Source organism: Cervus elaphus, chromosome 11 (genome assembly GCF_910594005.1).
Source record: "Cervus elaphus chromosome 11, mCerEla1.1, whole genome shotgun sequence".
Lineage (NCBI taxonomy): Eukaryota > Metazoa > Chordata > Mammalia > Artiodactyla > Cervidae > Cervus > Cervus elaphus.
In genome coordinates, this window is record NC_057825.1 from 18,310,467 (window position 1) to 18,332,343 (window position 21,877).

Genomic DNA, 21,877 nt, shown 5'->3' on the forward strand with positions numbered 1-21,877 from the left:
CAAAAATATAAAGCCTGACACTGTTTCCCCATCTATTTCCCATAAAGTGATGGGACTGGATGCCATGATCTTAGTTTTCTGAAGCCCACTTAGTTTCTTTAAGCCCACTTTTTCACTCTCTTCTTTCAGTTTTATCAAGAGGCTTTTTAGTTCCTCTTCAGTTTCTGCCATAAGGGTGGTGTCATCTGCATATCTGAGGTTATTGATATTTCTCCCGGCAATCTTGATTCCAGCTTGTGCTTCTTCCAGCCCAGTGTTTCTCATGATGTACTCTGCATATAAGTTAAATAAGCAGGGTAACAATATACAGCCTTGACATACTCCTTTTCCTATTTGGAACCAGTCTGTTGTTCCATGTCCAGTTCGAACTGTTGCTTCCTGACCTGCATACAGGTTTCTCAAGAGGCAGGTCAGGTGGTCTTGTATTCCCATCTCTTTCAGAATTTTCCAGTTTATTGTGATCCACATAGTCAAAGGCTTTGGCATAGTCAATAAAGCAGAAATAGATGTTTTTCTGGGACTCTTTTTCTTTTTCAATGATCCAGCGGATATTGGCAATTTGATCTCTGGTTCCTCTGCCTTTTCTAAATCCAGCTTGAACATCTGGAAGTTCATGGTTCATGTATTGCTGAGGCCTGGCTTGGAGAATTTTGAGCGTTACTTTACTAGCATGTGAGATGAGTGCAATTGTGCGGTAGTTTGAGCATTCTTTGGGATTGCCTTTCTGAGGGATTGGAATGAAAACGGACCTTTTCCAGTCCTGTGGCCACTGATGAGTTTTCCAAATTTGCTGGCGTATTGAGTGCACCACTTTCACAGCATCATCTTTCAGGATTTGAAACAGCTCAACTGGAATTCCGTCACATCCACTAGCTTTGTGTGTAGTGATGCTTCTTTAAGGCCCACTTGACTTCACATTCCAGGATGTCTGGCTCTAGGTGAGTGATCACACCATCGTGATTATCTGGATCGTGAAGATCTTTTTTGTACAGTTCTTCTGTGTATTCTTGCCACCTCTTCTTAATATCTTCTGCTTCTGTTAGGTCCATACCATTTCTGTCCTTTATTGAGCCCATCTTTGCATGAAGTGTTCCCTTGGTATCTCTAATTTTCTTGAAGAGCTCTCTAGTCTTTCCCATTCTATTGTTTTCCTCTGTTTCTTTGCATTGATTGCTGAGGAAGGCTTTCTTACCTCTCCTTGCTACTCTTTGGAACTCTGCATTCAAATGGGTATATCTTTCCTTTTCTCCTTTGCTTTTTGCTTCTTTTCTTTTCACAGCTATTTGTAATGCCTCTTCAGACAACCATTTTGCCTTTTTGCATTTCTTTTCCACGGGGATGGTCTTGATCCCTGTCTCCTGTACAAGGTCACGAACCTCCGTCCATAGTTTATCAGGCTCTCTATCAGATCTAGTCCCTTAAATCTATTTCTCACTTCCACTGTATAGTCAAAAGGGATTTGATTTAGGTCATACTTGAATGGTCTAGTGGTTATCCCTACTCTCTTCAGTTTAAGTCTGAATTTGGCAATAAGGAGTTCATGATCTGAGCCACAGTCAGCTCCCGGTCTTGTTTTTGCTAACTGTATAGAGCTTCTCCATCTTTGGCTGCAAAGAATGTAATCAATCTGATTTTAGTGTTGGCCATCTGGTGATGTCCATGTGTAGAGTCTCCTCTTGTGTTGTAGTCTGGAGTAAATACAGATAATTCATGAATTTGCATGTTGTTCTGCATCCGTCACCCAACCTCCTCCTTTGGCTGTGCAACTCTGAACAAATGTGTATATTAACAATGATAGCACTGAGTGATGAGGGTAAGGTACATATGGGAATAGTGAACCTGTGATGGCAAGGCTCAGGAAGAGCTGCCTACGGAAAAGCATCTCGTGTTTGATGCTTAGCATTCATCTCAGTGAGCTTCCCAGCTGGAGCTAGTAGTAAAGAATCCTCCTGCCAAGGAAGGAGACTTAAGAGACATGAATTTGATCCCTGGATTGGGAAGATCCCCTGGAGTAGAAAATGGCAACCCATTCCAGTATTCTTGCCTGGAAAATTCCACGGGTAAGAGGAGCCTGGAGGGCAGAAGAGATGGCCAGGCTACAATCCGTGGGGCCGCAAAGAGTCAGACACGATGGAGCGACTGAGCACACTCCCATTCATCTTGGTGCCTGGCACGCAGCACCAGCTCACTGAACTTTCCTGACTAGTGATGGAGAGGCTGCCCCTCGATGACGAAGAGGAGTTAGTTGGAAGGGAAGAGTGGGGAGGAAGTGGTATAGATGGGATTTCTGGGTAAAGGGGGCAGAAGATAAGGGGCAAGGGAGAGAGACTGGAGGAAGGATAATGACCCAACCTGACTTGAGCAGGTGCCTTAACCTGTTCAGACAGCTGGGACAAGGCACCAGAGACTGGGTGGCTTATACACAACAGAAACTTCATCACAGTTCTGGAGGTTTGAAGTTCAAGTCCAGGATGCCAGCACGGTCAGATTCTGATGGGAGCCCTCCTCCAGGGTGCAAATGGCCAACTTTTTGCCATTATCTTCATATGGTGGAAGGGGCAAAGGAGCTCTCAGGAGTCTTTTTAAAATTCAATTTTACCTTACTTATAGTTTCCTTTGTAGTGCAAAAGCTTTTAAGTTTCAGTAGGTCCCATTTGTTTATTTTTGCTTTTATTTCCAATATTCTGGGAGGTGGGTCATAGAGGATCTTGCTGTGATTTATGTCGGAGAGTGTTTTGCCTATGTTCTCCTCTAGGAGTTTTATAGTTTCTGGTCTTACATTTAGATCTTTAATCCATTTTGAGTTTATTTTTGTGTATGGTGTTAGAAAGTGTTCTAGTTTCATTCTTTTACAAGTGGTTGACCAGTTTTCCCAGCACCACTTGTTAAAGAGGTTGTCTTTTTTCCATTGTATATCCTTGCCTCCTTTGTCAAAGATAAGGTGTCCATAGGTTCGTGGATTTATCTCTGGGCTTTCTATTCTGTTCCATTGATCTATATTTCTGTCTTTGTGCCAGTACCATACTGTCTTGATGACTGAACTAAACAGACATTTCTCCAAGGAAGACATACAGATGGCTAACAAACACACGAAAAGATGCTCAACATCACTCATTATTAGAGAAATGCAAATCAAAACCACAATGAGGTACCATTACACGCCAGTCAGGATGGCTGCTATCCAAAAGTCTACAAGCAATAAATGCTGGAGAGGGTGTGGAGAAAAGGGAACCCTCTTACACTGTTGGTGGGAATGCAAACTAGTACAGCCACTATGGAAAACAGTGTGGAGATTTCTTAAAAAACTGGAAATAGACCTGCCATATGACCCAGCAATCCCACTTCTGGGCATACACACTGAGGAAACCAGATCTGAAAGAGACACGTGCACCCCAATGTTCATCGCAGCACTGTTTATAATAGCCAGGACATGGAAGCAACCTAGATGCCCATCAGCAGATGAATGGATAAGGAAGCTGTGGTACATATACACCATGGAATATTACTCAGCTGTTAAAAAGAATTCATTTGAACCAGTCCTAATGAGATGGATGAAACTGGAGCCCCTTATACAGAGTGAAGTAAGCCAGAAAGATAAAGAACATTACAGCATACTAACACATACATATGGAATTTAGAAAGATGGTAACGATAACCCTATATGCAAAACAGAAAAAGAGACACAGAAATACAGAACAGACTTTTGAACTCTGTGGGAGAATGTGAGGGTGGGATATTTCAAAAGAACAGCATGTATATTATCTATGGTGAAACAGATCACCAGCCCAGGTGGGATGCATGAGACAAGTGCTCGGGCCTGGTGCACTGGGAAGACCCAGAGGAATCGGGTGGAGAGGGAGGTGGGAGGGGGGATCAGGATGGGGAATACGTGTAAATCTATGGCTGATTCATATCAATGTATGACAAAACCCACTGCAATGTTGTGAAGTAATTAGCCTCCAACTAATAAAGAAAGAAAAAAAAAATTCAATTTTATTTTTTTATTGAAGTATAGTTGACTTACAATGTTGTGTTAGTTCTGGGCGTACAGCAAAGTGATTCAGTCATTCATATGTATATGCATATTTTATATGTATATATAAATATTCTTTAGATTCTTTTGGAGTCTTTTGCAGGGGCAATAAACCCTATTCATGAAGGCCTGCCCTCATGACCTAATCACTAACCCCAAAGTTTACCTCCAAAGACCATCACCTTTGGAGGTAGGATTTCAACATGAACTATGGGGGACAGATTCAATCTACGGCACTATGTCCGTACTGGGAAGGGGTAAATCAGGAGAGAGAAGCACACTGAGGGCTAAGCTGGGGTTATTAGATCATGGAAAGTTTTGAGTTTATCACAAAGGCTTTGGTTAACAGTTTCATTTATGAAGCAGGAAAATAAAAACCCATCCGTTGACTTCAGAAAGATGACTCAAGGCTGCATTTTAGACTGACAGCTGGAGGATGGAGGACCAGTTGGAAGGTCGTTGCTATGAGCTAGGGGAGGAATGGGGAGCCAGGGCTTGTGGAAATGGAGCCACTTGTCCAGGAGAGAGGACACATGGGGGCTGGTGACACATGATGGTGGGCAAGGCAGAAAAGGTGAGGGGATGGACAGGCTTCTGATTTGAGAAATGAAGCAAACAGTCACGACATTTAATGACCTGAGCAGGGCAAGAGGAATCACACGTTTTGAGGGTGATGGAACAGGATGACAGGTTTGGATGTTCTGAGTCTGCTTGTGATTTCCGGGTGGAGACATTTAGCTGGAGTTGGGAGTGAGGGGTAGTTAGGACCAGCTCAGAGGACCTGCGTGAGCAGATGAGTGTGTGAACTGAAGCCAAAACGAGGGATCTCGGCTGACTTAAGAATGATTCTCCAGAGGTAGGAGAAGCCAGGGACAGTTTCACAGACGCTGAGAAAAGAACCTCAAGAGAGTGGTCAACATAACCAAATGCGGCGTAGATTGAACAATACAAAAAGAGAATTAACCACCCCATTCAGCAAGAGACAAGAAACAACCCTTGCAGAAGTGGCTTAGTGAGTGTTGGGGACACTTAAGAAGCAGGGGTGCCATGCTAACTCTTTCTGTAAGATTTATTGTAGAGGTTCAGGATTGTAGATGGATTTCCAGTACTTGCTACTTTATCTTTCTATATCATGCATTAAAAAGGCATGGAGAGATACAACAGGAACTCAACTTTCCGGGGGACTGGCGGCCCCTCTGGCCAACTGGAAAGACCTCATCTTCTCATGGCTTTCGGTCTCAGGATGCTGGGCAGCTGACTTCCCCACTGACAGTTATCAACAGCAGGCAGCTAAGATCAGATCCTAGGCCTACTTTTCTAAGGCTGTGGTCATGCTCATCCTGAAAAAAAGCGATGGCAATGGGTGAATGGCACCCCTCTCCTGGGCACAGAGTGTCCAGCTGTACCCTGGCTGGTAGATCGAGACCTACCCTTTTGCTGGGAGGAGTGTCAGTCTGGGCTAAAGGACACCATGGGTGCCATTTGGGATGATGCAATAAAAAAGACGACTCAAGCACAACACAAAGCAGACTCAAAAAATAAAAGATCCATCATAATAGAAAGGATCTTAGAGAAATGCCATCTTTTAATGACATTAAAAATCTGACCTGACATGTGGCTCTAGCAATAAGCAGGTTGAGCCAACATAACCCATCTTGCTATAAACACCGAGAAAACTATAGGAAAGTGAGCACAAAATAATTTTTAAGTCACATGGCTAAGCTTTTAAGAATGAAAGTGATCAGATGAAAAGCTTACCCCAAAAGGCTCACATTGATGTAGTTGTGACTTTCGAGGAGGGAGGGGGAGGGGGAAGAGGCGGGGGCAGGTGAGCTGGCCCTATGTGCAATGTTCTTTTTATGAAAAAACGGAAAACTTTAAAGCTAACGTGGCAAAGCAAAACATCTGTTCTATCTGAGTGGCGGGCGCATAAGAGTCTGTTTTATGTGCTGAACTATATGCTTGAACTAGCTTGTAAAGTCTTATTTTTAAGCACTGGCTAAACTCAATATTTTCCTATTACTTCCGTTTCTAACTGGGAGGAATGAAGTTATTGTTAAATAGAAAGTCAGCACATAGTAGATCAAAACTTGCATAACTCTCCTTGTTTTTATTGTATTTGTGTAAACACCATAAATCTCTTGACATATGCTTTTCTCATTGGAAAAGACCCTGATGCTGGGAAAGATTGAAGGCAAAAGGAGAAGGGGGTAGCAGAGAATAAAATGATTAGATGGCATCACCAACTCAGTGGGTATGAACTTGAGCAAACTCCAGGAGAGAGCGGAGGACATGAGCCTGGCATGCTGCAATCCATAGGGTCCCAAGAGTTGGACATGACTTAGCAACTGAATAGTAACCACAAACTGCTTTTCTAAAGTTTCCCTTGCATCTCTTTCTCAGCCCAATAAAATGCTTCCTTGCAAACCCAAGTGCCAACTCCTCTGTGTCTCTTCCTGCCCCCTGACCCCACCAATAGTTCTTGGCTCTAATAAAGCATTTACCATATTATATGGTGACTATTTATTAGCTCTTCAATGGCAAGGACCTGATTCTTTTGTTACCTAATACATTGGGATGGAACTCATTAAATAATTGTGGAATGAAGAATTGAGAGAAAAAAATTACAAAACCTCTTGCAATATCTATAAACAAGGGGAGTCCTGTTATTACCTGGCCTCCCAGCCTCTCTCCTACTGTGAAGTGAATCAAGTTACCTTCGCTGCTGAGCCTGTCAGGACAAGCTGATGGAGGTACTGTGTTGGCGAGCAATTCCTGGTCATGGCTCAATTTCACGAACCTCCGAATGGGGTCATTCAAACCCGCCATCGCTGCCTTCCAGGAAGAAAGGACCGAAACTGGACTTACTCAAAGGTATTCATCTAGCATCTCTATACAAGTATGATGTAATATGTTTTCTCCAGAGCTGTCCAAGACCGCGTCTGCAAGAGCCTGAAGTGCACTCCAAAATTCCCTTAAGTCTGTAATCACAGTGCAGAGATGGGTGGCTGCCCCAACACTCTGCTTCACAAAAGCAAAAACCAGATCCAGATACAAGTGCAGTGGACGTGCCAACAGCAGGACTGGGAAAGTCAACTCTTTTTCTTTGTAATTGATGACAGGTAGCATCTTCCTCACCTTGCTGTTTGTTCTTTATATAACATAAAGTCACTAAGTCGTGTCCAACTCTTTTGACCCTATGAACTGCAGCATGGCAGGCTCCTCTGTCCTCCACTATCTCCTGGAGTTTGCTTAAGATCATGTCCATTGAGTTAGTGATGCCATCGAACTATCTCATCCTCTGCTGCTGCATACTACTAACCTAAGGTTGTTCTAATTGCCTCCCCAAGTGTTTATAATTGACAATAGTTTCTTTTGAACCTTTTTTTTTTTAACCAGTTAAAAAGTCAGAGACTCCTGGGAGTATTACCACCCAGTTGAAGAATCCTTCAATGAAAAAAGACCATTACTTCTCATGACTGTTACTTCTGATAGTCAGTTCTAGAGACTGAATTTAAAGCCTCTGCAATTAGCAAACACACACATACATATTTTAAACTACTGTTTAATCATTTTTAAAGACACACAAATTAGGAAAAAAACATTTAGATGTTCAGTTAAAAACATCTTTGAAACGCAGCAATAAGCTACCAGTGCAGCTCTTGGGACGCAGACTAGAAACATGTGGTTATGAAATATCACGTCACAGTGTAACGGACACAGTGGTAGTTTTCATATACCAGACAACAGGAACTAGTTCATGGATCTGTCAAAAAATAACACTTCTTTAAAAAAATATTTTGGAATCATAAAAACATAAAGCACAGAACACCACGATCTATTTTTTCTCCCCCAGGGACGGCAAGTGAAGGGCTTTGAATACCAGCTGCTGGAGCTCAGAGCCCCTCGTGTTGGGGTGACAATGTTCAACTACTCCTACACAGACATCAAGATGCAACCTTTAAAGGAAGGCAGGAATGAAATCACACATTTCCACGCTCTATGGAGGAGGGTTTCTCTTGTTTTGCCACAATTATTTTTACTTTCATTCCTATTGCTTTCCATCATGCTCCTGCAGGTCTGGGGAGACAGCTGTGTACAGGTGACTGAAGATGGAGCGAGTGTGTGCTAGACATTTGATTTCTCTGTCCTGTAATAAAAAGTCAGGAGCAAATGTACTTTGATGACAAACCCGTAGATACAGAACCAGAAATACTTAATATTGTAAAAGAAGCATATCTGAAATTCTTTACATGTATTTGCCCTTTAGTAGGAAAAAACAAAGAGGAATATTAACAGATCGACTTCTCAAAGTTACTCCAGCACAGAGACTGGGCAGGATACATTTATGACTCCAGGAAAAAGCAGCCAGTCACTTTTTCCATTTCAAATGTTAAGAAAATGGTTAGTTATTCCACTGATGGTGCTCTGTAACTTTTGGTTTTCCATCATTATTTCCATTTCTTTTTATAGCAGCAAAATTTGATAAAATGTGACTGGAGAAATGGTTATGCATCACCGAGTAAGCTTTAGATAGTCATTTTGCATGGATCTTTATACTCTTATTTATAGAACATAAAGTCTCAGGGGTTTCTGTTTTGTTTCTTTGCTTTATAAAAGGTGTACTGAAAGAAGACAGTTAAAATGTTTTAAAGGCAAGACAGATTAGTTGGCATAAAAATGTGTCTTTAGGCTCCATTTCAGAAAGTCTTCTCAATCAATGACCTGTCGACTCAGTTCTTTATTGGGGTTTGCATAATGTTAAAAACCTCTTAAAATAAATATTATCTGAAAATACATAAAAACATTATTAAGCAGCCCACCAAGTAAAATGTAACTGGCTGCATGCTCTGTACCAGAGCCTGAAAAAGCAGCTTAGTCGTTGACTCTAAGAGCAGTCCTACAAAATGCCAATGTGGAAAATTTCATTTAAAATTTTCTTGTGTAATAAATTACTATAAATAGGTTTGACTACGTGGTGCTGAAGAAAAACACCATAGAGACCCTCTGCATCCTAGTCTTGCAAATCCACACTTCAGAGTGGCATTTCTTTTTTTAATGCCAATCTTCCTCTTCCCAATAAAGAGTGTGCCCTGATACACAAGCACTTTTACAAGGAAGGACTGTAGAAAGCAGAACTTCAGCATCTAACTTTAAGTGTATAAAGGATCAGGTGTTTGTTAAATGTACACTGGGTTAAGTGTAGCTTTATTAGATCCTTGAGGGCAGTTAGGATTACATTTCACAGTGCTATTTAGAGTTCTGCACCTCTGTCAAATCTGGTATATTCAACTTCAGCCAGGATGGACTATTAGTGGCTGAATAAAACTCCACAAAGTACTGGTTTATATCTAAAACTTGGGACAAATGCTTTGCTGACACAGTAATAAGAGGCACCATTCTGAAACAATTATTCTCTCAAATAATTTTTTTTCTTTCAACTAAAATGCAAAACTCTTCAAATCAATAAACTAATAATTTAGACAACTTAAAATAAGGAAACAAAAAAAGCCTAAGTGTCCAGAGGTGGTCATGAATTTACAAATGAAATTTACAAGGTATACATTTTAAATAGGAAAGATTTTTGTCCTATATGTCATCTAGTCCTTGAATAAAAGTATACATTTTAGGATTATTTTAATGGAAACATTTTAAAGTAATTATTTTCTGTAGTTTAAAATAAGGTATAACTAAATTTTCTTTAAATAATATTTGAGAAGTTGGCAAACCCTGTCCAATAAAATGTCAATCCATATAAAATATTTTTTAGCATATATCTTTTTCAATTGTACGTAACACAGACAGAAACCAAAAAAGCAGAGAAAGCAAAAAAGAGAAAATATTTTCTTCAGTGGACACTATTTCATTATGAAAGCTTCATTTTAAGGGCTGTATTCAGTGGAAATGGAATGCTGCCACATCTTCTGAAATAATGGATTGTAAGATTTTCCTCTGTTGCCTCAAAAACCTTTTGAAAAGTCAGGGCTTTGAGCTCAAGTTGTCAAAGTAAATGACCATGAAGACAATCCTGATGGTGACTCTTACAGACGCTGCGGCTGGTTTCCAATTGTTACAAACACAACTGCTCATAAACTCTGGGAAGTCACCCTCTGGGTTTCTTAAGGAAATTTCCTCTGGAGGGCAGGTCACAGGTCACAAGGTTCCCTAATGACGGTGCCTGACGAATACCCAGGTCTCCTCCCAGGACAATCAGTGCTTTGGTTCAGGTTACTTCCATTTTTCATTTATATATGTATATGTACATATATATACACACACACATATATATAAAAGTTTAACTTCTCTATTTTATTTTTGGCTGTGCCACACAGCATGCAGGATCTTTAGTTATCCAACCACGGATCAGACCCGTGCCCCCTGCACTGGAAGCTCGGCATCCTAACCACTGGACCACCATCCCTTACCTTCATATTTAAAAACCATTCTTTAATACTGCGATTTTTTTCCCTCAAACCTGGTATCTGTGGAAATCCCGTATGTGAATTTCACATAGTGGGAATCAATTAACAAAAATACTTTTTAATCAAAAGTATGGTGGAGGCATAAGTGGTGGCTGGACATTTTGGAAGCCAAACAAACCTTCACTATTATACTGGGTATTTTAGAAGCTAAGTAAATTTCTTCAATTACCCTGAGCTCCGATTAAAAATGTTTATTTTAAAAACTAAGAAAAAACTTGTTGTAAATGGTGACAGGTGAGATACATCAAAGTAAATTAACTGCTATGGTTTCAAAAAATAAAACCGCGGGAAAAAGAATTATTTTGTTCATTTTTTCCCTGAGTAGTAAAATAATAACCAAAAATATAACTGGAGTGGTTTCATGATAATTGAAGAATGAAGAAATAATATAAATATGAACTGAATCCTGTTGATTAAAAAAGAAGCAATTATATATTACAATGAATCTCTTTAACATAGTAGAGATAATCCAGTTTTCAATTCTTCTACCATAATTAGAAGTATTAACCCTTACAACACTTCAAGTAGATATATTCAATTTATAGAGCACAAAAAGTCTCTTCTTAAGGAGGAAGGTCAAGCTGAGAATCAGAATTCTTTAGTTTGTCTTCTAGATTGCATACTTAACAATCAAAATTTCGCCAAAATTAAAGAAAAGCTATTCAAAAACCCATGTCATACAGAAACAAAAATCTAGATAATCCAGGGGGATGGAAATCAGTCGGACTGTCACCTTGCTTTCTAGATGGTAGTGCTATGATAACATTCACTGAGCAAAAAAATAGCTAAGAGTGATACTAAGTTTACAGGCTGAAAAATAAAATATAATCAGATAATAGAACTAAATCATGATTATTTGTTAATGACTAGGCAGGCTGAACAAAAAGATCTTTTATTATACTTTCTTGTTTTCATTTATGACATGCCTAGACTTGTCTTTTAATCTCTAAATTTGTTTAATTTTTCTTACTAGTGATCAGATTCTCTGCAGCATTTAATGGAGGAGGCATGGTATGGGGTTGGGGTGGAGGGAGCAGATACTTTTCATGATTACTCTTTTCCAGCCTCTCACATTCTACAGTTCACCTAAATTCATGTGTGTGGGAAAACAGAAAATTTATTTAGCCATCCATCCTTTCCCAGGAGGTAACAGGGCATGGCTAACTAACCTCATCAGGTGGGGGAAAAAAATTACCTTTAGAAAAATAAAAACATTTCATATCAACAAAGACAAGGTTATTGCTAAAGTTCTAGGAAGGTGTTTTTGCTGATTAGACCTCAGAAGTTCCAAGCACATTTCCTTTTCCTTTAGTCTTAAAATGAAATACTACACAGCTTAAGCCAAAGAATTGTTCTGTTGTTAACTTTCATTTGCAAATTTATTAATGACGGAAAAAAAAAAAGAGACTCATCATAGATAGGCAATTTGCATTTAAATTTAAAAATTTAAGGCAAAAAAGAAATAAATTCCACAAAAGAAGGATCACAGAAAAGTGAAGTCAGAAGACCCTGCCCATCCTCTCCCTGTTGGCCCATTATTCATCACCCTGGGCCACCAGAACCCTGATACCAAGCTGGCACCACAACCCTCTCCTCTGCTTCCACTGCCGCAGCATCATAAGACTGTGGGATCAAAGGAGGAACCAGCCACTGAAGGCGAAGTGAATTATGGTGAAAACGACCTGTAAGATAAAAAGCACATTTTCTGCTTCAAGAATCTGAAACCCGTTAACGAGAGTTAACGGTAAAACTTTCACCGGAGAAGTTAAAAGAGTTTGGAAATTAATTTATATTGTTCTCTACAAGGGGGGCTCAGACCGAATGACTTCTAAGTTTCCATTTCCGTAAAACATAACCAAATACAAATTCAACTGTTCAAGGATTAAAAAAGTGATTCGCTAGACAGTAATTTCACTCAATGATGTCTCTTTCAAAGCCTTCAAGCAATCTCCTGCTATTACTTTCATTATCCTTTTATAACTCTATATAACTTATGTCTGATACATTTCTTAAAAATCCAACGTGATTATCAAGTTATTAAACTTTTGTGTCTTACAGGATCACAAAGAACTCAGGTAAAGAGGGGTGAAGAGCACTTCCACTGAGCCTTGGACCCCTGCCACATGCAGGTGTACGTATGCACACAGGTGCTATGGGCCGGGTGCAGCGCTTCATCCATGCCTGCCTTCTTGTGTTTGTCATCTTCTCTCTTTTTTGAAGAAGAAGAATAAGCTTAAAATATTACATCACCAACCTTTCATTATGTTTAAGGAGTCCTTCCTTGAGGGTTCTCTGTCTGACACAGGGTGATCAAATTCTGCAGGAAAATAAACTACCTACAATTTGGCATCCGCCACTGCTTACAGTTCTACTACATACTGTAGTCATCTGAGAAACTTTAGGAAAACCCTTCAAATACTGTGATGTTTATTGCATTTTAAAGTATCCACAATCTTAAAATAATCCTGTTCAAATTCTTCTGGAATTCCTGTGCAACACACAATATCAAATAGTGAAAGAATGTTCGCACAGTGCCACACTTGAAAATACCATTTAGGAAACAACAGTTTAGGAAATAGAGGGTTTAAGGCAAGACATTCATTTGGAGAAGTTAATTTTTCTCAGTCATCCAGAGTGACATGATTATTTTTCCCTCTCTTCAGTGCCTTGGGACATACAGCGTACATTCAGCAACAGGGCACACATATGACTCTATGGACATATGCTGAGGTCCTGAGTGCCCACTGAAATAATGGAAATATTTTTTGATAAGGCGTGGCCCACCAGGACATGGCATGGGAGGGGTATTTCGCTCCATTTCCAAGCTGGTATACAGGGAATTCCCTACCTAAAACCGGCTGATTTCCCCCCATGTGATCTCTTCCCCAACAGACACAGACCCCTTGATTGGTTCCCCTTAACATACAGAAAATAGCCATCAGAGTGCTTTCCTCATCATTGCTTTAATGATGAATGTCTAGAAGCTATTTCTTGATTCTGATTGCAAACATTGTTTGTTGTGAAAAAACTATTCTGTCCCAAAGAATTTTCTCTTTCATCAAACTTTTTGGATCGTGACAGCTGAACGTTTTCATGTGTACTCTTTCCTTTTTGTTTTTTTTTCGCTGGCAACAACAATAATACTAAGATACCAGCAAAGTGAAGGCTGTAATACCAGGAGCTAAAAGAAAAAAAAGGAAAAGTTTACTTTATTAGATTCTGATAATTAACAAGACCTAATTTGACATCTGTCACAACTGTCCCAAGCCCCTTAGGATGTGTATATTTGTTACATTATTCTAGAACAATCCCCCTTAGATGAAACTCAAATCATATATGCCTGTGGGTATTTATAAAGCACTGTACACACCTAGGCCAATTACAAGCGTGATACTAGACATCATATTACATTCCTTTCTAAGGGTCCTAAGGCCAGAACTAAATAAAACAAAAATAAAAATTTACTTATTAATAGCTGCAGAGATCTGAAAATATCTCTCAAATCTGCAGAGTCAAATATTGAGTAAAGAACAGAGGTGGTAAAGACACAGTAAAAGCCCTGCCTGCTACATACTGTCCCTAATTAAGTTACAAGTATTCCAGTGACGTCATGCTGTTGTTGTGAAAGTCACTCAGTCAGGTCAGGCTTTTTGCGACCCCATGGACTATATAGTCCGTGGAATTCTCCAGGCCAGAATACTGGAATGAGTAGCCTTTTCTTCTCCAAGGGATCTTCCCAACCCAGGGATTGAACCCAGGTCTCCCGCATTGTGGGCAGAATCTTTACCAGCTGAGCCACAAGGGAAGCCCAAGAATACTGGAGTGGGTAGCCTTCTCCAGTGGATCTTCCTAACCCAGGAATCGAACCAGGGTCTCCTGCATTGCACGCGGATTCTTTACCAACTGAGCTATCAGGGAAGCCCAGTAATGTAACTGATAAGCAATATAGCTTTTTGATGGTTACTGTCACAAAATAAAGGTCACATTATTAAAAATATTATTAGAAGTATCATGCCTCAAATTAAATATAAACCAATGTGACCTACTGCTTCTATAGCTGTAAATCTCAATGTTCCTGAGACAGAATATCCAATAAATAGCTCAATCACATTTAAATATATGTAATAAATCTGCTAAAATGGAAACTTTAGCAGGAGTTACTTATGTCTTCCTGTATGACTCTTTATCATATTCAATTCAATAATTCTGTGACCATATACTCTTGCTGTCATTCTAAATGCTAGGGTAATAAAGAATTTATGAAAGAATAAAGCTTTTGATCTCAGGCAGATCACTATCTAATACGGCGGAGGGGAATTTGGTGGGTGAGGGAGAGAAGATAAATAGATAAAATATGGAATTCAAAATAATAATTTCTATCATGTAGAGATGACAATAATTCCTCTAGAGAAGGAAATGGCAACCCACTCCATTATTCCTGTCTGGGAAATCCCATGAACAGAGAAGTCTGATGGGCTACAGCCCATGGGATGACAGAGACAGGCACAACTGAGCGACTAAACAACATCAACAAGAGCTGACAATGTACCAATGAACTGTAAGAGTGAAAAGGGAACCCACAGTGAAATTTAAGTAATTGATTATCTTTTGATTGAAGAAATTAAGAGAATTAATAATTTGTTATAAAGAACAAGCTATACTTTTTTAACTACTTCATCATATTCTTTTTTTTTTCATCATCATATTCTTTATTGTTCATCTTCTATAGGTTTTCCTTTTCTTTTGAAGTTAGCAGTCTGATAGCCTAAACTCTTGGTCCATGGACTTTATTAATAGCTTCGGGTGACTATCAGAGGATATACTGTCTTGGCCAAAAAAGTTCATTTGAAAAACCTGAATGAACTTTTTGGCCAACCCAGTATTTACTTCCGCCCCTAAAATATCTCCAGTGACTCGTAAGCATCTGCTGTAACGTACAAACCCCCAAACCCTGGCTCTCAAGCAGGGGGCTCTCACCACCCTTGGCTCTCGAGCGGGGCTGAGCAACCTTGGCCCGTGGGCCAAAGCTAGCCTGGTGTCTCTCTCTTTCTGTTAAATTGAGAAATAACTGACAAGTAACGCTATTAGCTTCAGGTGTGCAACACAATGATTCGATCTGTTTTATGTCATGAAATGATCACCACAACCATGTCGTTCATGTCCAAGTGTAGAAAGAAGAGCTGCACTTTCCAGTGAAACTTCTGAGAGATCTGAAGCAGCAAGTACCCAGGTGACAGTCCTCGAAATCACACTCTCATCTCAAGTCTGAACGGTGTTAATCATTCCATAAATAAACTTGAGATGGCTAGGTTTAAGATGTAAAAGTAAACTGACAAGGCACTTAACTGCAGGAAATAAGTTGGGTTCTGTTTTTCTATTCTACCTAAAAGCAAGAAACTTTCCTAAATTTCAAAATATGATACAAATGAACTTATTGATATTTACAAAACAGGAATCAATTCACAAACACAGAAAGCAAACCTATGGTTGGTTACCTAAGGGAAAAGGGTACAGGGGAGAAATAAATTAGGAGGCTGGAATGAAAATACAGACACTACTATGTATAAAATAGATAACCAATAGGGACCTCCTATATAGCACAGGGAACTATACTCAATATCTTGTAATAACCTATAATGGAAAACATACTCAATATCTTGTAATAACCTATAATGGAAAACAATCTTAAAAAGTGTGTATATATATATATATATATATGTATATACACACACATCCCTATATATTCATGAAAACCTTTGGTATACATCTGAAACTAACACAAATTGTAAATCAACTATATTTCAATAAAATTTGTTTACAAATTTCCAATGGCACATTTGTTAAGAGTTAACACTTACCTGTAAAACATGAGTGAAGGTTTTACAGAAAGAAGGACAAATGGCACAACTGTGTAACTTATTGCTATCTGAGTTGCTATCCATGTTATAACATCGTACAAAAATTTCAGCTGGGGAGGTTCGATGAAATAATGTCTAAAGTTATTTCTCACCTGAAATAAACAGAAATGTTCATCTTTAACAATGCTTATGGAATCATACAGACTTCATCAACTGTTTCAAAGATGTGGAATAGATATAATTCTCATACACTGCTGCTGGGCATCTAAAATGGTACTGTTACTATGGGCAAAGCTGGTTCAGAGAAAACTAATACACCTATCAATAGGTATAATAACTATGGAAAGAGCATGGTGAAGCATGTGGGCAAAATGTGTGAATCTGGGTGAAGAGCACAGAGGAGCTTCTTTACAACTTTTCTGTGGATTTGAAATTGTAACAAAATTAAAAGCTTCCCCCCAAAGTTAACAATTGCTTGCTGCTGCTAAGTCGCTTCAGTCGTGTCCGACTCTGTGCGACCCCACAGACGCTGGGATTCTCCAGGCGAGAACACTGGAGTGGACTGCCATTAGAGCTCCTGAAACGCTGCCGTGTAACCTGCAGAACGGGCGCACCTCGCTTTTCCGTGTTTCACTTTGCTGGGCCTTCCTCTCAGATGAACCGAGTGTGGGTGGGGCCTATCTACCTCACTCAGCACGCGTGCCAGGCGCACCCACTGAAGCTCAGGGCTGGCCCGGACAAAGCAGCGAGGCTGCTCAGTGGGCGGGCAGCCTCCGCCCCCAGTCCTTGTGACTGGCCCTGCAGGACGAGAAGGCGTCCCCCATACTCACAGCTCGGGCCACCAGCGTCATCAGCACTCCAGTGAGAAAGGTCAGGTAATAGCCCGGGTACACCCCATGCCAGATGGCAGAGAGGAAGAAGGTCTGGGTGGTGGGACTCAAGGAGGCACGCTCGTAACACACCCTGGAAACCACGACACACATGAGTGATAAGAAGCCTGTCAAGCCCACGACCATCATTCTTTCAGTCCCAGTTAGGATTTAGGAAAACCACCACAACTTAGCTTGGCCATTAGCCTCAGGGAGGTTATGGCTACTATGAGGTTTATAAAAAGATTTTTCACTTTTGTCTTCTTATTGGTATCACCAAAATGATCATTTCTAGTGTATGGGGAGTCTATACTATGTACAGAAAAACTTCAATAAATATAAAAGTTACTCTTATCTTACATTATTTTATTATTTTCTTCACTAACATTTAGGACTTTCAATTGATCCAACAACTGTACTCTACTGGGAACCAGGCTGTGCTTAAAAGTCTTCCTGTCACAGATGGAGAATGTACATGAAAATGAGATTTTCCTAAGGTATGAAATTTAAAATATAACAACAAAAATAAAATAACAATTAGCTCAGAAAATGTGCAGCCACTGGGGAGACTTCAAGGTACCATGAAGTGACGAGAGTATATTTTGGGTATTTCAAGAGGTAAAGGTCATTATTTGTCATAAATAAAGGGCATTACAGAGAATGGTGCTTAGAGTCCCCCTATCACAGGAGCAGCGTTATATGAAATAAACTCAAAACCTGGTAGTATCCCATCGGGAACAAGGAGACAGGACCCCTGGGAGTTTCTATGCACTGTCCTAAATTTGCCTTCTGTAGTCAGTCCTGTCTTCCCCCTGTGCACGGGACAACCTCCTCTTTATGATTCTTAACTCAAGTGCCTCTTCTCCCCACCTCCCCCCATCGTCATCCTCACTACAAGGACCAGCATGTGGAGATCACTCTGCCGTGTTTCTAACAAGACCTTGAACTCCAGCTGCAGAGTTTCAGTCTTCAGATCCTGCACCCAATATATAAAAGTCTATTGTACTGGAATATTTTAACTATTGTGGAAAAACTAATGCATACATATGGTGGCTATGTAGTCACTTTTGTTTGGTCAAATCTCCCATAAATGAGGGATGTACTGGCGATTTCAGACCTTGGTGGGCACCTTTCAAGGCAAGTGGAGAGGTCTGTGGTAGCTACATTAGGACTTAAGGCTAAACAGTTCTCAGGCTTGGTACCACCCTGCTTTGGAGGACAGTAAGTGTGTTTCCCGGTTAACACAAAGTCATAGCGTTCATTTAATTTAATCTAATCAAGAATGTGAACCCAGTGAAGCTCAGTCTCAAGACCCAGAGGCCAAAGCACAGCTGAAGACGGTTCTGGAAGGAGCTTACCTTTTGAGCCAAAGAGCTGTCTGAATATTCCAATTATCGAGAAACATCTTGAAACTTGTTGACATCTGAAAAACAATGAATGAGCAGCAGTGGCCGGTCACTGGGCACAGCCTGGACGCCCCACCTCTGGCACAGCCCCACCCCGTGCCCTCACCTCCTTCAGCTCCTCCCCTATCCCACTTCCGGGAATCTCGGGCCCTCTGGACCTGCTCCCCGGGAGGAGTGGCCTGCACATCTTCCTACCTTCCCAGCCCCTCACTCAGGCCTCTAAGACTGTGCTCAGCAGGGCCTCTATTCCTCCAGCCTCACCTGTCAGTACTGCTAGGTAACAACAAGGGCCACAACCCTGCCCCCCACCTCGGGCTGCCGCCCTTGACTGGAGTGCCTGGCTGCCTCCTACTGAAAACTCAGCCTACGGCATCATTTCCTCCAGGACACCTTCCCTGGGCCACTAGTCCAAGCTGGACTGCTCTGCCTCTCTGATCACACCCAGTCTTTCTGTTTCTCTGTAACCCCCACTGGGTTTGGGCCCAGATGGTACCGATCTTATTCACCAGATCCCCATGGCCTGGGGCACGCAGCTGATGACCGACAAATACTAGCGGAGTGAAAGAGTGAGCATTATTGTTACAAATCTTTCAGCACCGTTCTTGGAACATCATGCTGTAATCTACGAAAGCAAGTTATGCCACTTAAGAATCCTACGGTGACTGACTGCTTGATGATGCACTAACCTCTATTTGCTTGATCCTCAGATTGGAAATTAGGTCCCAATGGGCGGCTCCATTTTTGTCATAACCTCTGAATCCAAAGCCCGCTGCATTGTTGATGGCGTCGGCTGCGAGACACAAGGGAAAAGGAAGCGTTATGAATCTGTGTAACAAACTGCCATGCTGCCCCAGAAGACATATGTTATCATAGACTATGCCCTTTAACTCTTAAATAAAGTGGATTTATTCTCATTTTTATCTGATATTATAATAAATGGGCCTTGATCCAGCTTTTAGGATCTAACAGTTTTTAGGGCTTCCCTGGTGGCTCAGACGGTAAAGAATCTCCCTGAAATGCAGGAGACCTGGGTTCCGATCCCTGGGTCGGGAAGATCCCTGGGAGAAGGGAATAGCTACTCACTCCAGTATTCTTGCCTGGGAAATCTCATGGAAAGAGGAGCCTGGAGGGGCTACAGTCCATGGGGTCGCCAAGAGTCAGACACAACTGAGTGACCAGTACTTCTCAACAGTTTTCAGGATCAGTCCATATACACAGGACATCAACTGTGAGGTCTGTTTCTCCTGCACAGACGACCCTAGTTTTTCCTCATTGGTCCTGAACTACACATCCTCAAGAGGGCACCCTCCTGGCTACTGACATGTCCAATGCTAATGCAAAGCCTGTTCACACGTTACTTACCTAACGTCCATGCAAAATAGTACTTGGGTCTGGCAGCCAAAAGAGAGACGTAGAGATAGATCACCTTTGTCGGCCATGAAGCTGTGGCCTGAAAATGTTCATCAATGTTGTACTCCACGGGTAACATCTTAGAGATGGTCAAGTGGAACAGTAAGGAAAGTCCACAGACTAAGAGTTTCTGAATAACTGCGACCTGAAAGCAAGACAAGTCGTCATAAACCTAATCCATACTCCTTTTTCTTCCTTCCAGGTATTATCGCCAGATGACTCACTCTGAATATAGTTACTAACCCTGTATAACTCAGTCAAAATCCTGAACTCTGTCATGCTCAGCATTTAAAGCCTTCACTGTCTCACAGTTTGAATACATGAAGCCTTATGTCTACCTCTGGGTCATGGCTCAAATGACACCAGAAACCCCAATTTGTATTTGCAGGACTTTCAGTAATTAAAAAAAAATAATAATAATCTAAAAGCAAACACAGGTATACACGATGATTATGTAAAAATGTTACCATTAATAAGTTTGGGTAGAGATTCCCCTCCACCCCGTTTTATTTATTTATTTTTACTTTACAATATTGTATTGGTTTTGCCATACACTGACTTGAATCCACCATGGGTGTACATGTGTTCCCCATCCTGAAATCCATCCCACCTCCCTCCCCATCTCATCCCTCTGGGTCATCCCAGTGCACCAGCCCCGAGCACCCTGTCTCATGCATTGAGCCTGGACTGGCGATTTGGTTCACATATGATAATTTATATGTTTCAATGCCATTCTCCCATATCGTCCGCTCTTGCCCTTTCCCACTGAGTCCAAAAGACTGTTCTATACATCTTTGTCTCTTTTGCTGTCTCACATACAGGGTTATTGTTACCATCTTTCTAAATCCCATATATATGCGTTAGTATACTGTACTGGTGTTTTTCTTTCTGGCTTACTTCACTCTGGCTCCAGTTTCATCCACCTCATTAAAACTGATCCAAATGTATTCTTTTTAATGGCTGAGTAATATTCCATTGTGTATATGTACCACAGCTTTCTTATCCATTCATCTGCTGATGGACATCTAGGTTACTTCCATGTCCTGGCTATTATAAACAGTGCTGCAATGAACATTGGGGTACACCTGTCTCTCTCAATTCTGGTTTCCTCAGTGTATATGGCCAGAAGTGGGATTGCTGGGTCATATGGCCGTTCTATTTCCAGTGTTTTAAGGAATCTCCACACTGTTCTCCATAGTGGCTGTACTAGTTTGCATTCCCACCAACAGTGTAAGAGGGTTCCCTTTTCTCCACACCCTCTCCAGCATTTATTGCTTGTAGATTTTTGGATAGCAGCCATTCTGACTGGCGTGAAACGATATCTCATTGTGGTTTTGATTTGCATTTCTCTGATAATGAGTGATGTTAAGCATCTTTTCACATGAAAAGATGTTAGCCATCTCTATGTCTTCTTTGGAGAAATGTCTGTTTAGTTCTTTAGCCCACTTTTTGATTAGGTCGTTTATTTTTCTGGAATTGAGTTGCAGGAGTTGCTTGTATATTTTTGAGATTAATTCTTTGTCCACTGCTTCATTTGCTATTATTTTCTCCCATTCTGAAGGCTGTCTTTTCACCTTGCTTATAGTTTCCTTTGTTGTGCAGAAGCTTTTAATTTTAATTAGGTCCCATTTGTTTATTTTTGCTTTTATTTCCAATATTCTGGGAGGTGGGTCATAGAGGATCCTGCAGTGGTTTATGTTGGAGTGGGTAGAGATTTTTATATGATCACACACACACACGGCTTATTTTTTTCCACTATGCCTTTTCCCTAGTTTCCAAGTTCTAGGTATTTCATGGAAACTATTTTTACAATAAACAA

General features: G+C 40.7%; 1 protein-coding gene across 2 annotated transcripts in view; it reads right to left on the bottom strand.

The window, feature by feature from the left end:
* Positions 1–11,864: 11,864 nt before the first annotated feature.
* Positions 11,865–21,877, bottom strand: part of MBOAT2 (membrane bound O-acyltransferase domain containing 2) — a 99,669-nt gene continuing 89,656 nt past the window's right edge. For both annotated transcript variants that reach the window (XM_043917023.1, XM_043917024.1), the window contains exons 8-13: positions 20,011–20,203; positions 19,335–19,438; positions 18,601–18,665; positions 17,204–17,336; positions 16,374–16,525; positions 11,865–13,696 (exon numbers count right to left, since the gene is read on the bottom strand). In XM_043917023.1, coding sequence (XP_043772958.1) covers positions 13,471–13,696; positions 16,374–16,525; positions 17,204–17,336; positions 18,601–18,665; positions 19,335–19,438; positions 20,011–20,203 — 873 coding nt within the window. In that variant the 3' untranslated portion in view covers positions 11,865–13,470. The remainder of the gene's footprint in view (positions 13,697–16,373; positions 16,526–17,203; positions 17,337–18,600; positions 18,666–19,334; positions 19,439–20,010; positions 20,204–21,877) is intronic.